At 38.9% G+C, this 22,302-nt stretch overlaps 1 protein-coding gene across 1 annotated transcript in view; it reads right to left on the bottom strand.

The window, feature by feature from the left end:
• The window catches only part of ZNF804A (zinc finger protein 804A), a 139,697-nt gene that overhangs the window by 22,908 nt on the left and 94,487 nt on the right, over window positions 1-22,302 (bottom strand). Inside the window, exon 2 of the mRNA XM_079310728.1 lies at window positions 10,258-10,401. Coding sequence (XP_079166854.1) covers window positions 10,258-10,401 — 144 coding nt within the window. The remainder of the gene's footprint in view (window positions 1-10,257; window positions 10,402-22,302) is intronic.

Genomic DNA, 22,302 nt, shown 5'->3' with positions numbered 1-22,302 from the left:
TGTTGTACTCTCATCCAAACAAAGGGGAAAAGAAGGATTCATTAAGCAAGAAATGAGTCTTGAAATGACACAGAAGAAAAGTCTCCTGCTGGGGCTGAGAAGTGGGACTGTAAAGAGAGATGAGAGAGAAGGAGAGGTGGCAGCAGGCTCTGTCTCACAAAACAGAAGAAAGAAAACCATTCCTTATAGCTTAAGGCTTTCTTAGCAAAAACAGTGAAAACAACTAAGGGTGACTTTGATAAGCACCATTTTAATGCTTCATTCCCTTACTTTACTTTTTTTCTAATTTGTCCCCTTTGTGAGCCTTAGGAAAGTCTGCAATAATGATCCCTAAGCTCTGGTACTGCTGTAACCCTTCTCTGCCATCCAGTCACTGGCAGTCCCTTGCTTTGTTTCCAGCTCTCATTACAAGCAATTTGTAAGAAGCAGATATATAGTTGTGTAGTAATAAATCATGTAACACAATGAGATCCTGTACCAGATGTGGCATACAGATGACAGTGCAAGCAACATTTAACAGTTATAAAATTTAAAAACAACAATAACAAAAAAATCAATAGTTTAAAATAAAAATTTAAAAATCAGCATTAAAAGAGTTTGAGGTTTTTTGGGTTGTTTTTTTTTTCCAATTTTTTTGAATTTCAGTGCTGGAAAAGGAAGTGAGGTATAGGAGCAGGGCTTACTTGTGTCCTCCCTTGTTATCATTATGTGCATCAAGACTGCACACCAAGACAACAGCAGTAAGTGCTATCAGAGAAGCCAGGCATTTAAAAGTAGTTACATTAATCATGAATGAACTTGAATTAATGCAATTTATAATTTATATTACAGTGTACCATGGGTCTTTTGCCAGTTCTAATTTCAGAAAATATCCAACACACTGTTGGAGCAGACAATTCAAGGAAAGAAGGATTGCTGCAAGATGCAGGTGGTTCCATACAGTGCTTGTATTTATATAATCTTCTACAGATTGAATGCCTTAATTTTTTTTTTTCATTATTCAACCAAAAGGCGCCCACACTCTCAGTTGTGTGATGCTGAACCACTGTCCTGGTTTGAAGGACAGGTGTCTGCCAATAAAGGCAGAAGCTCCTCTTTGAAATGGAGAATGTAAACCCCCTCCCTTCAAATTATTATAATTTTGAAATTAAGGGGCTCTTAGGCAAAGATATGGGAATTAGGAATAACAGTTCTTTACTAGGAAAATTAAAATAGAAATTACAAAGAACAATCCCAAACACTGCCAGAGTCAGAATCCAAGCTGACACCTGTCAGTCAGTCAGGGTGTTGGCAGCAGCCCCATTCAATGGTGGCTGCATCCTCCTGCAGTGGCAGATGTGGTTCAGCTGGAGCAGTGCTCCTGGAGAAGGTGCAGTTTCCTCTGAAGGTCCAGGGATGATGTGGGAAGGTCTGGCTTTCCTCTGGAATCCAGTGGAAAGAAGGTACCTTGGTGTCCAAAATCTCAGTTTTTATCTGGGTAGGAAAGGCTTGGCTGCTCCCCTGGCTGGAGCATCTCCCAGTGGGATGATGTAATTTTATCAGTCACACAGTGGCACTGAATGGGCCAGCAGCAGATGATCTCTTCCTGGAGGGAGAATGGGTTGTGGAAAGATAAAGATGATTGCCCCAGCTGGTTTAAAGCTGGCCCATTAGCAGATAATATGTGCCAGGAGATCAGGGTCACTGTCCCACCCAGCTCAACAGATGGGGACAGAACACACATTGCTGGACACATGCTGTACTGCAGCCCAAGACAACCACTACTCTGCCTTACATGGAGACTTTGGAAGAAACTGAGAAATCCTTTACATAATCATTCAGGTTTGTCACAAGGATGTTTGTCAAGAACAACAGTGAAAACACAGAGAGAATCAGCAGGTATGTCTGGAAAAATGTATGGTATCTTCGAGATGAAGGAAAAGCCTCAGCCAATCCAAAACACAAACAGGAGAAGGCAGGGGCAGATTTCTAAGTTTCCTTTTCATTTACTCTTGAAATGTTCTCAGGCCATGGCTACTCCTGCCCACTCATCTGTCCCTTCAAATGCTCAGTTGATTTAGGCTTTTCTTACTTCATTCCTTTGCAGTATGAGGGTGGGGAAAGCTTAAATTCAGAGGCCACTCAGACCCTTCCTGTAAAGCTGTAATTGTAGCACTAATTAAAACTAATTAAATCCAAACTGGAAAAACCCACGACCCAACAAGCAGAGGCTCTGCAGCCAAGACTGCATTGACTGCATGGGGAAAAGGAGAAGAAAAACCTGAGTTAATCTTTTAGCCTCCACTGGACAATCCTAGGGTGGTTTAGGACCTTGAAGACATTTCTGTGTAAGCTGCAATTGAAACACCCAGGACAAAAACAATTTCTGCTTCACCCTGAGAGGTCCTGCTGCCCCAGCTGCAGGATGGGCAGGACCATGGCTTGTGGCAAAAACTCTCTCACTTCCATGCAGTTTGCTTGCCTTGTCACATCTCCTCACAAAAGGCAGCACTGATTGCAACACTAAGTTTCATCAACAGGTCAGAGCCACCACTAAAAAAAGAATGAGCTTTTTTTGAGCTGAATGGAGGGTTGATTTTGCAAGGATCAGCAAAGACTGCAATAGTTACCCTAAGAGTGGCTGTGGTCTCTACTGAAAAGGTTGCTCAGCTCTTCCCAAAGAAGAATGAGCTCTCACATTGAAGCCAGCATGCACAAACTGCAGGGTATGAAGTAGAATATTAGCAGAGCTCCCAGAGGGCAAAAAAAATATCCTGAAACTCTTTTTTGGTGGCCAATAGGAAACTACAAGGTGGCTTTTGCAGGATCAGGCATAGAGTACTAACCACTGACAAACACCACTGAATTGTTTTTGTAAATTAGATCATCTTGTAAGAAATTATTCAGCTTGAGGGAGTCAGAATTTAATATACTACTAGGAATGTATTTGTTTTTCCTTAGCTTTCTTTTTGATCACTTAACAGCTCAAAACTATGGAGTAACAAAATGCTTTTCATACTATTCATTATGTACAGTTAATCTACAATCTGCTTGATTACTTTCAGGAGAGCAGTGGAATTGCACCTAGAATTTTTGAAAACTGCAGAAAAGGTGTTCTGCTGATTGGTTTGAATTTTGAAGCCATAATGAAGTTTAAATTAACTGTGGAAGACTGACTCTGTTAAAGCAGAAAGGAAAATAAGAAGCAGTATTTTTCTTGTAGGGAATTGCTTAGCCAATCTAATGCCTGATAGAACAAAGTGAGTGATAGGTAAACCATCATCTGATCTTCATGCCTGAACACGTTTTTAATCATTTCTCCCCATCAAAACACCGAATGTCAAAAGATGCATTGCAATATGTACAATGCCCCAGAATCATGAACTAAAAAACTGTATTTTTTCCTATCTTCAAGTCCTAATTATTGTGTCCACTCTTATCTTACTGATGAACAGAAAAAAAAGTATTTTCTTTTGCAGTAGTGCTGTCCAAACAGCATGACCATGACAGATCCTGATATAGTAAAGTTTAAAATTATCCCCAAGTTCTTGCATGCAAAAAAATTTTCAAGCAAGCAATGTTTCTTCCTGTCCCTTACTCCTCCCTCCCTCCCTCCCTCCCTCCCTCCTGTTTTGCAGTGGTGCTGTAATTTTGTTTCCTGTCACTGAAGTGACAATCTAGTTTTGGAAAATAGTAATAAATGAGCAATGTGCAGATGAAAAAAAACTCTTTTTTTTTTTTTTTTTTTTGGATGGAAATTTAATTTTAGTGACTTATCGGGTTATCAGGCTGATCTGAATATTGAAAAGGACAGAAATGAGAAGGCTGCAATAATTCAAAACCAGAAAAAATATAAAGAACTGAGAATAAATACCAAGTTTCTCATCTGAGGAAGGATTGCCACTGTGCAAGGCTCCTCCTGCAGTAAAGAACAGGCTCCTCATGGAATCAGTAGTGTCAGTGCCTGGGGTTAATATTCTGTTTGCAGGCTATTAGTGGGACAGATGGGGTATCTACTCCTCTACTGTAATTGTGTTTGCTCTAAAAACACTTCTCCAGAAAAAAAAAAAAAAAAGGTCAATTAGTTAATCAAACATTATTACAGAATCAAATTTCCCAAACATGAAAACAGAAAAAGTTACACAGTATCTCTTCTGTTGTAATTACTGTGGCAGGGACATAGTGATATGTTTTTGGTTGGTTTTTTTTTGGTAATGAGAAAACAGAATACTCACTGGCAACAAAACTGGATTTTGCAGGATTAACACTTTACTCAAAAATATCCTCATCTTACCTGTCAGTCCAAGTTTTGAGTTAAAGGATGCCTAACTACTCTGTTACACTGATACCCATCAAGAATTAAATTTTATAGGTAAAATAAAAAACCAGAAGGAAAACACTTTTTTTTTTTCTTTCATCCAGGAAAAGAGCATGTGAAGCTTCTCCCTAAATATACTGAAATATTCATAAAGAACAGAACTTACCTATCTAATTTTAAAATACATTCTGTATTTTCCCAAAACAGGCTGCCCTTGGTGCCCTGCCCTGGACACATCCCATTCCCCAGAGGAGTTAAATCCTCATCTGCCTCCCTCCCTCGTGGCCCAGTGGGCTCCTGCCACCTTGGCACTTCTGCCTTTCTCTTCACAGGAACAGCAGAAGGCTTTCTGTTTGTTTTTATTATTTAGAGGAGCTGAGGAAGGAAGCATCAAGTCCATCTCAAGGCTCAGCTCCTGTGCTCCCAGCAGCACTAAGCTATATAATTATAGATTTATAATTAATAGACCTGGTGATGACCCTTATTAGCACTAATACCAGCCCAAGTGCTTAAAATTTAAAAGGAAGCTTTTCACTAAAAAACACCTCAAAAAAACCCAAGGAACCACCAACCCAACCACAAAAGATAATTGAATAATGATCATGGAAGGAAAACCAAACCAGCCTGAAATAGTGATAGAGCAGAGTGTATTTGGGAGAGGAGGGGCTCATTTCATGGTTGTATATGCATCACAAAAACACATATTTATATAAATTCACAGCTGAACATTTGTTGGTGTTCCCTTAATATTTAAAAAAGCTACAAAGATCAGCATGTTCTCCTGAGGAAAAAAAAAAAAAAAGAAATATAGGAAGACATACCAGGTTGCATTTTGGGAAAGCAATAACAGCAAGAAAGGACTGCACAAGATAGTTTAAAACACAAATATTTAAATTTCTTCTATGCTTGGGTAGATAAGACTGCCTGCTCACAAGGATGCATCAAGATGTATCTCTCTAACATCTAAAGTAAAAAAAGGAATATAAAACTTCTTCATTCCAGAAAATTCAGCTGCAAAAAACTAACTCTGTTATATTAAAAATAATAAATCATTTAGCCTGAAAGAAAAGAAAGATATGAAGAAGAGAAATACTGAAATATATAGCCAAAAAAATTATTTTCACTTGCAAGAAATGAAAAAACTGGCACAGCAAGTGCCTCCCTGTGTCCCAGAAGCTCCATCCAAGGGCACATGCTGGGGTCATGCTCTCCCCTGGAGTGTGGAGCAGCTGGATGCAGGATGCACTGCACCTGAACCCTGCATCCCTCCTCTCAGGAGAGTTATTTTATTAAATCTCTCATTAGTGAACATGCCTGAAATCTGACACACAATGCATCACTTTTTGTTCATGAAGCCAATCTTCAGAAAATTCTAGGAACTCTTCAGTTTTTATCCTGTACTACACCAAAGCTCTGGACATGCTGCTCTTGGAGACAACAGGTTTTTTTGAGAATCATTATTTCTACATTTCAAAAGTTGCATGCAACACGTTGCCTCTGGCTCACTTCGATTCCCACAGCTCCAGGGGAAACTAACCTGCAAAAAGCAGGCCTGAAAAAATACAGCATTAAATACTGCTGGCTCTCAGTGAAGAGCTTATTTCCATCACTGTATAACCTCCCAGTACTTGTGCCATCTCCCTGCAGACAGATACAAACTCTTGGGCTGTGCCAGAAGCTGCAGATGCACTGCAGTGCACCCTCTGCAGGTGCCAGCCAAGGAGATTGGGTTTTTCTTTTTCAGAGGGAATAACTCTGCAATGAGAGCTTTTAAAAAGAGCTGTAATGATGACTACAAGGATTAGTTGCTTTGTTTTTAAATTGCAGGCTCAAACAACTGCTAACATCCAATTATCTTTGCTGGGAATAGTGGCATCCCAAATGTGCTATACTCCTCTTAATTTATACCTTACATGCCTTGTAACTCATAGGAGGTACAGGTTTAGCAAAAGGATGGGGGTTGTATTATTGTTATATCTAATCACACCTTTCCACTTACAAACTTCTTGTTCTCCACTCATATTCCACAAAATATTTATTCAAACACGTGAAAATTATTCAAGTTTGGACTTTTAACTGACTAGAGATTGATATTCTCTACTATGAATAGAGATTATCTCCAGCTTATTTGGCACTGATGTCAAAAAAATGTGCAAAGAAAAAGATGTAAGGAGACGAGTAAAATGTAGACAGGAGAAATCTGTGTCTGGAATAGGGAAAGAGGACAACTAATAATTTAGTCTTCCCACATAAAACTTGTGCATTATTCCCTGCATACAATTTTAAATACATTTGTAGAGCACAGAGATCATTTTCATCCAGAGAGAAACAGTTTGAGAAATGACCTCAGATTCTGTGGGGAAAAATTCCTGCTTACAATTTACTTAATTGATTGTATTTTCATCTGTGGATGCAAACACATTAGGGCTATTTATTTTTCATCCCAGCTTTTGCTGTTGTTATTGCTATTTGGTATGTGGAAGAGTCCTCCAGGGAGGGCAAAGAACTCCAAGCTCCAGTGTGCTGCTGTGGTATTTAGGTGATTAATCAGAAGTTCTGGGATGCAGACTTTCAAACCCTGTGGTTACAAAAGCCCCTGGAGGAATGGGTGGCCCAGGGGACAGAGCTGTGGGTCCAGATTTCCTCCCCAGGACAGCACAACTCACCAAGCCCGAGCAGCTACGACACAAAGGTCACTCAGAGCCTCAGGCTGAATGCTCAGCCACATTTATCAAACCTGCAGCACCTCAGGGAGCACAGGTAGAGGTTCTCAGCACTCAGAGGTGTAGGAAATGCTGCACAGAGTGTTTTTAAAGCCCTGGGATGGGTTTCAAATCCCACATTCTGTTTAGACCATCATTACCAAATAGCAATTCTCTCATTACTATATTCAGTAACAGCAGTTCTGCCTTGGTTGCTCATCTCTCTGTACTGAGCTCTGAACACTGCTGCTTTTAAGGACACCAGCATTTTATTTTGTTAGGGGTATTTTTTCTTTGTTTAAGCTTTCAAAGCAAGCAGAGAGTTCATTTTTCTCCATTACCACTGACTGCTTGCAAGTTGCTGTTCCTGGAGTATTTCATAAAGGCTGCAGATATGCTCTCCAAACAATACTGGAAAAGCTAAGAACAGGAAATCACTAACAGAGGCAGTGGGGCTCTTGAGACACTAAACTCCTTCAGGTCCTAGGAAATAAAATTGGGTTTACCCTTGTCCTGTGCTTTCTTTCTGGACTGCTCAGAAGGTGCTCATACTATCTCAAAGTGAATGTTCACAACAAAGACACAACAAATCAAAGCACAACCAACACCTGACAGCACAGGCTCTCCCAGCCGCGGGGGGAAACCCACATAATAAATCTTCTGGTTTAAATCCTGTAAATTTTGCGTGCTAGCAACATTTGAATGGATGGAAAGAAAATCTTCTACAATGGAATTGAGGTACAGGAGCTGTTGGGAGCATTTTCTTTGCCAAACCCTCCCATGGCTTAGATGGTGTGGTAACAGACTGCACAATTAGGATTAAATATGGCTTTTCAGACAAGCTGGGATGAACTGAGGTTTAGGCAGAGCTTTCACCCATTTGATCCTATGGAAACCACTCTTAGATGCTGGGATCTCTGAAACCAAAGTGGCTGCACAGGCTTAAACTGTCCTTGGGTAGTGGGAAACTCCTTTTACCTGTCCATTATTTTATTTATGTCCATTATTTTATTTATGTCCATTATTTTATTTATGTCCATTATTTTTCTAGAAAGAAAAAATACAAAGGGTGTGATAAAAGGAAAAAAAAAAAAACAAAACAGCAAAATCAAAAGACAGATTACTAGTTCCTCTCACCTCTACTGAACTGCTGGAAAACTTCTGCCACTGACACAGGAAGGACAAAATCAGAGTATTCAATAGTAGCACCTGCACATGTGTGCAGCAGGATTATTAAAACTACCCAAAAAAAAAGCATTTTCTATGAAGTTCTTGAAAACACAGCAAATCATATTGAGTCTGTGCAACAGCACATGCTGCCTGCCACCTTTTACACCCAAAATATGGGAAGAGGAATGTTGTTTCTTCATAGCACTAATAGGAGCCACCACAAAAATCATAGTCCAGGAGAATTAAACTCAATACTTTATCTCAAGGATCAACAGTTTTATTTGTCAGTAACATCACTGGAAAATTTTACTTTGGCCAAGCAAGCATCCATACAATTTTTTCTACTTGAAAACTTTAATTTTTTTTTTTTTTTTAATTTCCTAGAAGCGAGATTAGACTTGTGAATGTCAAGCAGAGGAAGAGGATGGCTTCCTGTTCCACCAAACACATCCAGAGAGCCACAGACCCTCTTAAAAAGATAAAAGATGGAGGCAAGATGGAGAAGCAAGAGCTACCATGCTCCATCAGAGGCTGGTGCAGTGCCCACCATTTCCTGCCCAAAGCCATGAGAAAACAAAATTACCAAGTCAAACACTGGAAAAAAGGCTCCTGTTAAGTCTCACACCTGACCTCAGCTTCAAAATCAATTTTTCATCAATTTTTCATCAATACTGAATAGAGGAACAAGGACTGCAGCCTTCAGGTTCTCATCATTTCAAAGTGCTTCACAGCACTAAAAGATTAATAAATATAAATCCTAAGTGAGGTCAAGTGGGGAGGACTCTGCCCATAACTTCTCTTTTCCTGCCATGCATCAGTGATATGCTGCTGTGTGAATGTAACACCTGGAGAATCAGTTCCAGCTGTACTTTAAATAAAACTTATAATAAACAGCTACAGGATGCAATGAAGCTACCTGCTAATTTCTTAGCTAATGTATGCTTCTTTCCCTCCAGCTTCTCACAGATTGCTGCTGCTTCTGAGGTCCACATCTTCACAGCTCTCCAAACTAATCTAACACTCACACTGACAGTGTAAATTATGGGCTAAATAAAAATACCAGTGAAAGGGAGAAAGAGAAATGTTTCAGGGACTAGTGCTAAAGAAAAGAAAAGCAAATCATTATTCTATAGAATACAGATATAAAACATACAGTAGCTTATCTATGTTCAGCCTGAGCAGAATAACAGGAAAAAATGGAGATTCAATTATAATGAAAAGCAATCAATCCAGATACACAACCATGTGATTTCACCAGAATGAAAAGAAACCAGAAAAGGTACAAAATAATTACCAGCTAAGTGGCCTGTGTAGGAATTTTCTGTACAGTTATTACATACCTTTACACTACCATTCCATATCTCTTCAGGGGAGCCAAGGTGCATAGTCTTTCTTTTTGAATTAAATAGATTTAACCCCTCTGCAGATTAGGATGTTGCCCTGGGTTGCATTTCCTCTCTCATTCTAGAGAAGCACTGCTTTTATCTCACCAAAGACACACAACTCAGAGGTGAAGTGATACACTGTGGTGATAGAAACCTAAACACTGATGCTTTAAAGCTAACACACAGAAACCTTTCATTGACACACTTCTTTTTAATACAGTGCATTGAAATAAAATCATAGCCCATTTAAGAACTCTACCTACACTATTTTAAGTAGTCATGGCCTCTTTCAGAGCTGTGTCTGCACTGAAAATAAAGTTTACCAAAGAGCATGTCAAGTTTCTTTTGCACATCTGTTGCAACAGTAAGTCACGTCTGAAGTACACCACAGAATTTATGTGAATAATTAACAGGTAAGAAGAAAATTATACATTTACAATTTTAATCATATTATTCATTATTATTAATAATTTCCTGTTCCCATTCACAATTAAACTGTTCAAATTTCTCTTTCCTCCCAACTCAGAATTTTTGACTTAAAATCTTTATAGTTAAGATTTGTTTCCAAGAAAACAGTGTATTTTGCTTTCCAAAACCTGCAATCAAGGACAACTCAGCTGTGATTTCCCAACCCATCTGAAGGAAATCTTATCTCATTATTCTGTCTGAAACTAAGCTGAAGCAGTGAGCAGATTTCTCTTACCTGTTTGTGAGCATGATCATAAGAGTTAATGTGATTGTCAAACTCCTGGTGTTTATAGTACTGCTTGTCACAGAGTTCACAGTAGAAGTTGGCTTTAAGATCTTCCAGAGCTTTTGCTATCGTGTTTTTCTTCTCAGCATAATCCTGGAGGGGGGCAGGAAAAAGTAATTTTAGTTTTGCCTTTGATGCTGCAAATGGATTTTGTGCTCTGCAGTTAATCATATTTGTAAACATTTACACACATCTGTAGCTAAAAGCCTTCCCATATTTGCTGTGTTACACTGCACATATTTACTGGATCTGCCGTGAGGCTGAAGATTTGCACACTTCAGTTTGCTATAGAGTTGGCAGCTCCCCTTCAGGGCTCTGTCAGAGGCTAGAAGGATTCCCCTGGGTTCTATATAAATACAAATATTTATCATGCTGAAGGCTATTTTCAAGTTAATGTTGATCCAAGCCTCACTCCTCACTGATATATCCAAGCACAATAAGCACGAAGATTCAAATGGCAATAATTTAGTGACAAGACTTTTACAAGAAAGTTAGCTAACTAAAACAAACAAACACAATCCCCCCAAATTAAAGCAACTATTAGGTCCTTCTTGGACATTTTCATAGATGAGATGTAATTAATATCTTCATCACTCTGTCATCCCATACACACACATCTCTGTTTAGCATACATCAACCAATGCATCACACACAACCCTGCTTATCATTTATGAGAAAATTGCATACAAGGATTTTTAATTTAAATGCATTGATGGTAATGTGGCCTGTTGTGAAAGAGCATGGAAATGGTCTGTCATGTCAGATTAGTGTAATACCAGTTAAACACTGAACATGTATAACCTCAGTGCAGTGGTTCCTGCTTTGACAAGTCTGTCTGGGATAGAATCTCAGGCTGAAATCCCAAACATGTCAAACATTGTTTAACAAAATAAACCCCTCGGATTTGTTTCTCAGAGTTGCTTCACTGTGAGCTCTTTGCTTCAGGTAGATTAAGATAAAATATAATATTGCCATCAGAACATCCAAAACTGAGTTAATCTGGGGGGAAAGACTGCATTTGCTTGCAGTTTTCACAGCTGGCAACTCCTATACCTCCAATATATTCTGGGGACTTTAAAATGGAAAATTTATGTTTATCACATTAGAATATTTTCATAACAATGCTGTTTATTCTCAAGAGAGAGGAACAGTAGTCATAAAATTAAAATTATATCCAGAAAGTACTTATTATTTAAAGTAGCACTTTAACTATAATTCAGCATGATTGGACTGCTACCAAACACTGTTGATTCATACCCAAACTGAAATACTCCCTCACCAAAATTTTGTCCATTAATAGAATTGCACAAGTCACTTCAGAGTGGTGTTTTGAATATTGGCTGACACATGACAAATTCACACATTCCTAACACTTTTCTACAGTGATGTTTCATAAAATCTGTTCCATTTAAATCCAGAGTGACTTAACATTTTATTTCAATAAGCAGCAGTACTTTACACCTGAAAATGCATTTTTGTGCTGTGGAAATTTCACCTGGAAACTCTGCACTTAGCTCTTGGTATCAGCTAATAAAAACTACTTTAAACCACTTCAAGTATTACCAGGATGCTATGCTGGAAAGCAGTGGAAATAGCAAAAAGACCCTATGGAGATACACTACCTTGAAACAATTTAAAAGTAATTCTTGTAGTCTACAATAGGAAGACACCTAATTTGGGTTTATTAAAACATGAAAAAGAAAAAAAATCTCAATTTGGGGGAATTATCTGAACTCTGGAATACTACTAAACATCACATATATATATGTATATATATTTGATGTATATATGTATGTATGTATGAGAAGAGTCAACATGATGGATCCTAAGACAAGAACAGTGAATTGAATAATGATTTTTCATAAAGATCTTACACCATGCTGTTGATTAACCCTCAAGCAAATTTTTGTAAGACTGACTAATGTTGTGAAATACCTTGAATAAAGTTATATAATTTCACTGGTGTTGCCCTTGACATAAGGCACCATTTTTGAAAGAATATACTTTCTTCAGAGCAAAACCCAACCTGAATGCAGTTACATTTGGCATGCCAATGCATATTAATGAGTCAGGGACCCTGGAACTCCATGGAAAACTTTACTGCAAAGGATCTTGGGGTTTTTATAAGTAAATTCCTTCAGCTGGGCCTTTCTGGGGGCACAGGATTAAATAATACATCAAAGTTTCAGAGATAAGTAAAGAATGGCAACACATCTAAATTAAATGAAAGTAGATGGGATGGACTACAATAATGGGGCTCAGTCATGCATGGAGAAGGGACTTTTAAATGACAAGAACTAGAAGTATTTGACCTTGGGAACATATGAATGGCTATATTGGTTTGACCTTTCAAACCTGTGCAAGATTCTGATCTGTATAACAAAGGAAAGTGACTCCTAACAAAGCACCATTCCCTTTGCTTTACATCTACTTTATTCTGCTGGTTTCAACTGTTGAATATTGGAAAAGGTCATAAATACATTTTATTCCCTTTGTACCCCTACCACACCTTCTCTCAGGTGTTGCTCCCTGAATGACACAGTTCTGGTTTATTCATGCATTCCTTACACCACTCATCACCTCTGCTTTTCCACAGTCCCCAACAGAAGATCTGGGAACATGCTACACCACAGCACCATGCACAAATCCATTCGTTGTCTCTGTTTTCTACCCTCCCCCTTTCAAAGTATTATTTAAAATCATGATGCAGCACTAAAGTAACACTTTTATACAACTCCATTATCAGCCACATCCTTTGCTGCTGTATAATATTTTGGTGGCAGGTCTTTCCATGCAGTTACAGAACTTCACCCAACTTTCAACAATTCCCATTTCTCCAGGTGCAGCAGTGGCTCAAGACAAACCTCAAGGCTTCATCCTATAGTATTTAACATACACACACACACACAAATCCCTCTGAGAACACCCTTAAAGGATGGTGTTCAGGAGATTCCCTGTTCCTGTGGGATTCCCTGGGCTAGGCTGGGACTGAGCCAGCTGTTCCTGCTGCTGAGAGGGAGCAAAGTCCAGAGACACTGGCAGTGAGGAAAGGCTGATTGCAAGGATGAGCAGACTGGAAACAGGAGAACAGAGGCTTCTTGTTCTCTTTCTAACCTGTTACTAAATAGTGACTATTTTGAAAGGAATGCTGGCTTGGCAGAGGAGGCTTTCCCTAGCCCAGTCCCTATTGATGAGGGATAACTTCCCAAAAACTGACAGTAGAAAATTACAGTGCCTGGACCTTGAGAGCAGTGGGCAATGGACTGCAGACAGAAATAACCTGGAAGATTACTGGAGAGGAATATTCCTGGAGTAAAATAGCAGCCAAAAACTCACTTAAACTGGTTAAATATGATCAAGCTTGGTCTCATTTTCATCAAGATTTGCAAACCGTCCTGCAAGTTTTAAAAGAAGTTTGAATTATGATTCGGCCTGGTAATAAAACTGAGAACTGAGTGTCACTTAGTTTCATTATTTTTTTCCTGAAAGGCTTATTATCTGAAAGCCTACGGCTATAATTCACTGTAGCTATTTTTCATAATTTATATGAAGGATCTCTAATAAGTGATCCCATCTATCAGCTAGCTTTATTCCTCTAAATCCATCTCCTCCATCCTCCAAAGCCTTAAGCCTGTGCAAATGCTCCTGCAAACATCTGATAAATTGGATTAAAAGCAAGCTTTATTCACAGAGGGGCTGTCACAAACCAGACTGGACTTTGTGCTCCCATTATAGGAGAGAGAGAGAGAGAAAGAAGGGAAACTACAGGAATGCTGAACTCTTTTCACAGATTACTCTGGATGCCTCAGCCAAGGGGATATTTTTATGCAGTGCACTTCTACTACCTGCAGAATGGTCAGCAAAACAAAAAAAAAAGGAAGAATGTGAAATTAAAATACATTATCTATTCCATGGTGATTACTAGTGTGAATATTCTTACTTTAAAATAGATGTGAGCTCCTTTTATTGCAATAAGCTATTCTGCATTTACTGTGGACTTAAAAAGGTCAGGCCTGCAGTCACTGCAAAGCAAAACATATTACAGAAATAAAGCCCTTCTTCAGGATAATTTACTGGTGTAGTCATCCCAGAGAGGATTAGGCTGCTCTGGTCTGATCCTCTGGATTAACACCCATTAGACCTGACAGATGTTCCAGGGTAACCCTGTTTCACAAAAAAAATATTTAAAGCTTTTTTCCTGTTGCAATAACTAAAACAAAAAAGCAAAATCATATTTTAGACATAAAAAAAAAAAATCAAACTAATACTCTTGAATATTTATGAGAAAAAAGCCTAAAGAGATATTGTTATCAAACCCCCCCCACCCCCCAAAAAAAATCCAGCCACAGCTTAAGAGTACACTTCCCTATAGTTAATAAACTGTGACATCCATTAGCACAATTAACAAAGGATTCCTTAATTTCTGGTATATTGACTTTGTATTATAAAGACAGCACAATGAAGCAGATTTTGTGGAATATAATGTACAACTTACTAACATCTCCTCTGCTATCAATTTTGGTATTACTTGGTATATACAATTTTTTAAATATCTTTGCAAAGCACTTTTTTCCCCCACGTAAGCAGTCTATACATCATCCACTGATGCAGTTGAGGGAATAAATAAAAAATGGAATACATTAATAATATTAGTACAGTCTAGTAACAAATCTAATTATTTATAAGGTTCCTGTCCTTATCAAGATGGGGAGCCCAAAGCAAAATGCAGTTACATACATGGATCAAATTACTCACTGATCCTGACAAATTCATTTCCAGGCAGTGCAGAGGGAGTTTCAGTAAGGAGACTGACAACTGACTGGGAAAACAATTACCAAGAAAATTGCTGGGTCTTTTTGATTACCTCACCTGAAACTTTCCCATTAGCTGTAGGAGGTGATAGCAAATATAGTTCACAAGACCACAAACACTATTTCCTTGATCCCTTCTGACATCCTCCTTTTGGGTAAATGTGTTTCCAGCAGTGATCCCACTGGATAGGCACGAGGAAGGAGTGGTACTCTATATTAACTGAACATCAGAGGGTGAAAAAATCCCCACACTACCTCTATTTTTTTTTCCTCAAGATTACCTGCAAACACCCAGTCCCAAGCAAAACACTTATTACATATGGGAGAGCTAATCAGCATTCTGCTGAAAATGCATACTTGAGAATGCTATTGAAGATGTGCAAATTATTATAAAACTGGTTTCTCAGCTTCCCAATAAACACACAGACAGCATTTTGTGTTTGGGTAAACACCCTAGCATTAGGATAAATAACACTGTGAAATTAGAACGAAATAGCAAAATTTATTCCCATTAGTGCTGTTTGCTTCCTAAAGTCATCCTGATTTTGCAACACCACATTTGCTAGCCATGCACCCACTGATGCACAGCTGAATCCCACAGCCCCTGCACTCAGTGGAGCCAGATAAACCAGAGCAGGGCCACAGCTGGACTCAGTGCAGAGCAAAGCAATGCAGAACAGAGTCCTGCAATGGTGAGACTGAATTAACTGCAGAGGAAGCTTACAATGAGGCAGCAATTTGTTATCAGATTTGTCTGTCTCATTCACTTACTTAGAGCACTTATAGTGTATAATCACTTTTAACTGGGACTCGTAAAATCACTCAATTGCTTTCTTCTGCCATTAAAACTAACTGTTGGGCACAGGCTTGCAGAATTATTTATTTATTCTAGCGCTTTACAAAACCTACTTTCAGGCAGATTTTAAGTGAGAGTGCTGGCCACATATTTTTGCTGTATTAAGAAGGAGCTCTATCAGTGCTTATGGAAAAACACGGGTCTAGTTATATCGAAGAAAAATTTATCAACCACATCTCTACAACTAATCTTCTGACAGAGTGGAACTGAAGGAGGATTTGCTGTAGAAAGGAAAGATGGTTTAGCTCTAGATATTATCTTCACTGAATGTTCATCACTGCTTAATGATAAGCAAGGAAAGAAGCAGCCTGGTATTAATATCCTTTACTCCTCTGTGTTAAATAGTCCACTCACTTTAATTAGAGCAGAATTTTGATTTTAAAACACCCTGGGATTTAAAACATTTGGCTTTTAATTTCCTGATAGGAGGCATGTAGATGTCTGAAGATTTTCATAGCTACTTGACTTAATTCAATTGACAGGTGAGTGCCTAACATCATTAGACCCTGGGAAAATCGAGTTCCTCTGCTTGATTCTTCCATTGACACACTGAATGAAATGAAGTGCTTTTGAACCCTGCAGAACTCACAGCCCTGGGGATGGGTTGAAAGCCCCTTTTGAGCATGAACACCAAATGCTGGAACAGATGTCAGTGTTTGTGCCTGGCAGCCTTCAATCCAAGGGTTATGACCACATTTTTCATAAGCATTCCAGCACCTGAGGAAGGGCAAAGGACAGGGTGAGGGCAAGTTGTTTATTTATTTCACCACAGGTTAACTGACTGCCAATTGACTGGCTGCTATTAATTTGTATTAAAAAGTTTCTCTAGAGCTCTTCAAGTTTTAATGAGTTGGTGGAGTTAGCTTTTGGTCTAGAAAAAATTGCCAGTGAAGTTGGGCAAGGCATCAGGGAAACAGAAAATTTGACCCTATATTAAACAGATTTAATTTGGAGCATGTGATTGACCTAGGGTACAACTTACTCCTGAAATTTTCCATACTTATATTTTCAGGATGAAGTTCTTGGTGATTATTGTGTTCAGCTTGCCTAGCTTTGGCTGGTCATGCTTGACTGTAGTAATTTTCTTTTCTGCAAGATTTTTAGCATGATCCTCTTTAGCAATTTTTTTTTCTTACTAAGCTTTCAGACCATTTTTCTTGTTTTTTCTCTTTTCTGCTTTTGCTTATAATTTTTTGCTATTTTTTTAAATTCCAGCTGCAAACCAGGACAATTGACTCCAGCATGCAGCTGATGATGATGTGTGTGGGTTTATCCCACTAGAAAAAACCATGTCCTACACAGGCATCTGGTAATTAAACAGAACACATGGTACAGGGCTGAAATTTCTAGTTAAAAAAAGCCCCACAACATCAAACCTCAAAATCCACTAGGAATTACTCTCCTGAGCTCCTTCAGTTGTCTAATTATGAATAAATATGAGTTTAGGATTTGTGTTATGATGCAATATGATGCAGTAAATATTTATTTTCCTAAAATTAATCCTCAGTGTTATCACAGTCAGAAAAACACTTCATCTATAAAAAAAAAAAAAAAGAAAGAACAAAATAAGAGTGGGGGAAAAAATGCGTCACTTCTTTTGGCATCGTTAAATAATGCAAATAAATCTTTGTACTCAGAAGCCCAGTGAAAAAGTTTGCCCTAATGGGAAATGGGATTAGATTTAAATTTGCCATGGAGAACAGTCCTTGAAAAAAATCCTTCTAAAGATTTATTCTACTCTTGAGTTGATTCAAAATCCTATTCACAATCAGTATTCAAGTGTGATGAGGACGCTTGGTCGAAGTGAAAAAGCAGCAACACTACCAAGGCAAAGAGAAATGAGACTGTAAGAACAGTGCTTTGCAAATGCACAAAGAGATTTTTTGAAGATCCTGTTCTTTCATTTCTGAGATTGTTTTTTAAGCTGCCAGACAATGAGAAGAGCCCTGCAGGGGTCCTGATTTACCCTGGCAGATCTATGCTAGCTAAATTAGGAGTGACCTTGCAGCAGTCTCAGACACAGCATCTCTGAGATGAGAGGGGCCTGCTCTTCCTTCTCTCTGAAAACATAATAAAAAATACTGCAAATGTCTGAATACTCTCAGGTTGGGGAAAAAAAAAAAAAAAAAAAAAAAGAGAAGAAAGGAAAGGATATTGGAGTGAAGCAGCTGCCCATATGCTAAATACAGTAGCAAAATCCCATGGCAAATGTCTTTTCCCAATGAGTTTTAAAGAGTTGGTCTGACTCTTTGTGTAAGAAACAAATGGCAAAGGAAGCATTTATCATTGCTGTGACCCTCACCTGTATAAGAAGTTTTTGAATAGATTCAACTCATGAGAATAGCTACTTTATGTGAATGCTAATACTTCAGTTTTGAAGACTTTAGGCAGTATGGCCCAATAGCTGATAGACAATAATTTCAATAAAAGAGAAAGACAATGGAAGCTTAAGAGAAAATACCACCTAAGGTTCATACATGCCTAAAAGCAAGAAGTTCACTCCACCTCCTGGCCATAGGGGAGAAGAAAAAATTTTGGTTGATTTGATACTTTTCCTAATTACAAAATTAGGAGAAAATGAAGGACTGTGGTACAGCCAAGATACATGGTTAGGCAAACACTTCTGAAGCCGAGAGTGTGAGTAACAGAAAATGCATGAGAAAGCATTTTTATTGATCTATTTGCTGTCTACCTACCCAGGCAAGCATCCAATAGAGCCATGAGGATATCCAAACTCCAGTGTTTGATGTCCACAAGCTGGTGGAAAATACCTAAAAATGACTGGCCATTAAAAGCAATGACATTTCCAAGGATGTTGGATCCCAGAAACTTGGGATTTTTGAGCTTTCTGTGCTTTCTGGCACTGACTCCCAGGAGAACACTGCTTTTGACCTAAGGCCTTGGAGATGGATTCCAAATTTGAGTGATGGAATTAAAATCAGGTGTGTGTAGTTAAATAGAAGTGTGTGATTTCACATCGTGAAGGGTTTTAAATTTGGGGGTTTTATAATGTGGTAATAGGTATGGCACAAGATGGAGGATTTTGAGTGCTGTTTCTTTCTGTCTTCTTTCTCCATGGTTTCAGGCAGTAGTTTTTGCTTGGTCAGTTAGTGTCACACTGAGGGTCACAAGAGTTTGGTTATTGGGTCAAAAGTATAAATAATATAGGTGTTAATTATCTATTGGACTGTTTAGCTTTAGAAACCTTATAACTAGCTGGATTCACCTCCATTTTGCTTGCTTTGAACTCGTACCTAGAAGTACTTTAGATAAAATTTAATAAACAACCAAGACTGAACACGAGAAAATTTGCCTGCGTGTTTTTTAATCCTGACTCTGAGTGAAGACAGAAGAAACTACAAACAAGCCACTAATTAAATAGTGTAAATAGTACTCCCTTTAGCCAAGGAGACTCTCAGAAAAGCACCAGGACTGTGGCTTTGATGTCAGCAGCACTGCCTCTTGCTGAGGGACAAGCACACAGAGATGCAGCAGTGCCCATGATCGTCAGCTCCTCATCCAGCACTGATCATTAACTGCATTCTGAGAGATGCAGGGAAAATGAGCTGCATCCACAAGAGTCAAGGCTTCCTCAGAAATATCCCACTTCAGCTCACACGTTAGCATAAATGATACATTTAGACTCACCCTGAGTCACACTCTTCCATTTCCCATCCTGTTTTTCTGCACTGAGCGCTGTCAAAAGTCCCTGCAGTTGAGCAAAAATGCAGGGAATGACATCTTGTCATGCTGTCAGCCAACGAAATTGGGTTTTAAATGCATTTTCAATATGCCCTGACAAAAGCTCAGGACTGGACTAGAGGCTGAGATCCGAGTGGAGTCTGAGGGACTATTTCTGCCAATCTGTCACACCCTGCAGGGCTCAGAGCAGCTATCAGGGAAGGAGATGCTGAACCACAAACCCTCTGTGAGCAGAGCTAATCCACTCGTGTCGGCTTTTCCCAGAAACCAGGACACTGCAAAATCCATCAGGTCCGGTTTGAAACTCCAAATATTCCATGCACCTCACTGAGCATTCCTATTAGAGGAGTGCCTGCAGATCCCTTTTGCTTTAGGGTCTCTGAACAGAGCAGAGAATGCAGTTTGAGAGTCCCAGAAGCTGAAGTTGTACTTTACAGGTATCTCCTCCTCAATAGCAAAGCCTCTTCTCTGTGCCTGGCCATTCCTGCTCAGTGCCAGCACACTTGTTTGCAGGAGCACATGTTTATCTAAATAAACCAGCAAGCTGATCTAGGTTAAAAACAGGGGGGGAAATATGTTTGCTTAAAATCTGAATCAATTCATGCAACCAGTTAATCTCCATCACCATGCCAGAGCAAACAGCATGCATGAGTTGTGAACAACTGAGAGATGGCCCAGAGCAACCAACCTTTTTACAGGGGAAATCAAAGCAGTAACAAAAGCATAAGGGCCAAAAGAATAATTGCAATGATCAAAAAACTAAAATCAAGACCTCCTAATATCATGTGCTCTGACCAAAAAAAAAAACCCACAAAAAAACCCAACCAAAAAAAAGAAGTTGCTAAATGGCTGTGAACTGATCAGTATTTAGAGTCTCAAGGATCTTCTGACAGAAAAAAAGACTGGAAGGGAGAAAGAATGGTTCAACAATCTAGACACAAATGGGTATTGAGTAGATGCCAGGACTGGTGGTGAGCTCAAGGCATTTGGTAACAGAAAACAATTTCTTGCACACAAATACTTCATGTCCTTTCATTATTCACTTCTTTCTTGTCCCTAAGCCACACCTGCCCTGCCAAAAGGTATCTTTTTAGAACTCCAGTTGCCTTGGAGAAACAAACAGCAGACAAATGCCCCCATACCCTGGATGCACAACAGGCTTCCCAGCAGGACTCATCAGTGGAATGCAAGCCAAGTTAGCATTCCTAAACATGATAATCACCTTTGTGACAAAGCAAGAGTGCCTGCACAGAGGCTGACACAGGACTCACAGCACTCCAGCTTAGCTACAGTTAGTAAACCAGGAAAATTCTGTATTAACAGAATGTGGCTATTTATAAAAGAAACAACCTGAGAGTCTGGATGCAGAGCTCAGCATGGCCTGCTCAAACCAGTGATGCTGAGTATCAGTATCCTCACAGTGCAGCCTGTTTTTCCTTTCCATTAGACCCTACATTATTGAAATATACATAAACTCTTAAATTCTTTGCTTCTCTGTTAATTGAGGTTGACATGGGTTTGCCACTTCTGCTGTTGTCTGCTAACAAAGTGCTACAAAAGCCACACTTATGCAATAGCTGACTCCAGTGTGGTCTTTTTATGGGTTTTAGTATGAAAACAGCAGAGTGAATACAAATAACAAATTTATTTTAAAAAGAAACACTCAGCACAGGCAGCTCTTCCAGATCAATATTCCTGTGCCATTTCAAAATACATTAATCTAGCACATGCTTTATCAAACAAAAAGCTGCCTAATAACATGCTGCTTCTTAAAATTGTCCTAACAATTAAAAGGAATTCACCTATTTGTTATTTTTCCATATTTATTATATGTGTTTTGGGCATCCAGTGAAAAAATAACTTCTTCCACGAACTGAATTCCACCATATAGCAAAATATTTCATGAATGTTAAATGAGATTAAAGTATTTGAACTCCTCCAGACAAGCAATTTATTTCCTCCAAACAGGGTGGAAGGGTGCTCAGCAGAGGATGCTCACAGTGAAGTTCTGTGTCAAGTTGCTGCCAGGAGGAGTTAAATGAAGACAAAGCACTTAGAGTTTTTGTTCCAATTTCATCCTCAACAATGCAAACGAAGCTTTTATAGATGTATATTTAAAGCATTTTTTATCAGAGTTTTTGGTGTATATTCTGATCACTTTGCATGTCAAATTTCACATGCAGAAGTTTAAAATAACGTGTCTAAACACACACATGCACGTGTGTGAAAATAAAGTGGATGGCAACTCCATTTATCATCATCAACCTTGTTTTCATAAGCAGCTTTTCAAACAACTTGATCCACCAGAGCACATTAAACCAAGTAATGACCATGGCCCTGGGCTGATGGCAGCAGAGCTCAGCCAGCTTCCACAATGTGAGTCAGCAATTGTTCTGTGATATCTTTAATTTGGTACAAGCTAAATCCTCTTAAGAGAGCCTGCTGCAATCCAAAAGGTCAAACAGGAAAGTGGCAGAAAATCAATACTGACAGCTTCTGTCACCCTCCACGATCTATATGGTTCCTTCTAAGCCAAATTGCTTCTTTCTAATCTTTCTCATATTTGGCTGCTCGAGCCTTTCTCATGTAACATTTAAAAAAAAAAAAAAATAGGAAAGGGAGGGG

Source organism: Erithacus rubecula (genome assembly GCF_903797595.1).
Source record: "Erithacus rubecula genome assembly, chromosome: 8".
Classification (NCBI taxonomy): domain Eukaryota; kingdom Metazoa; phylum Chordata; class Aves; order Passeriformes; family Muscicapidae; genus Erithacus; species Erithacus rubecula.
This window is presented reverse-complemented; position numbering and strand designations above follow the sequence as displayed.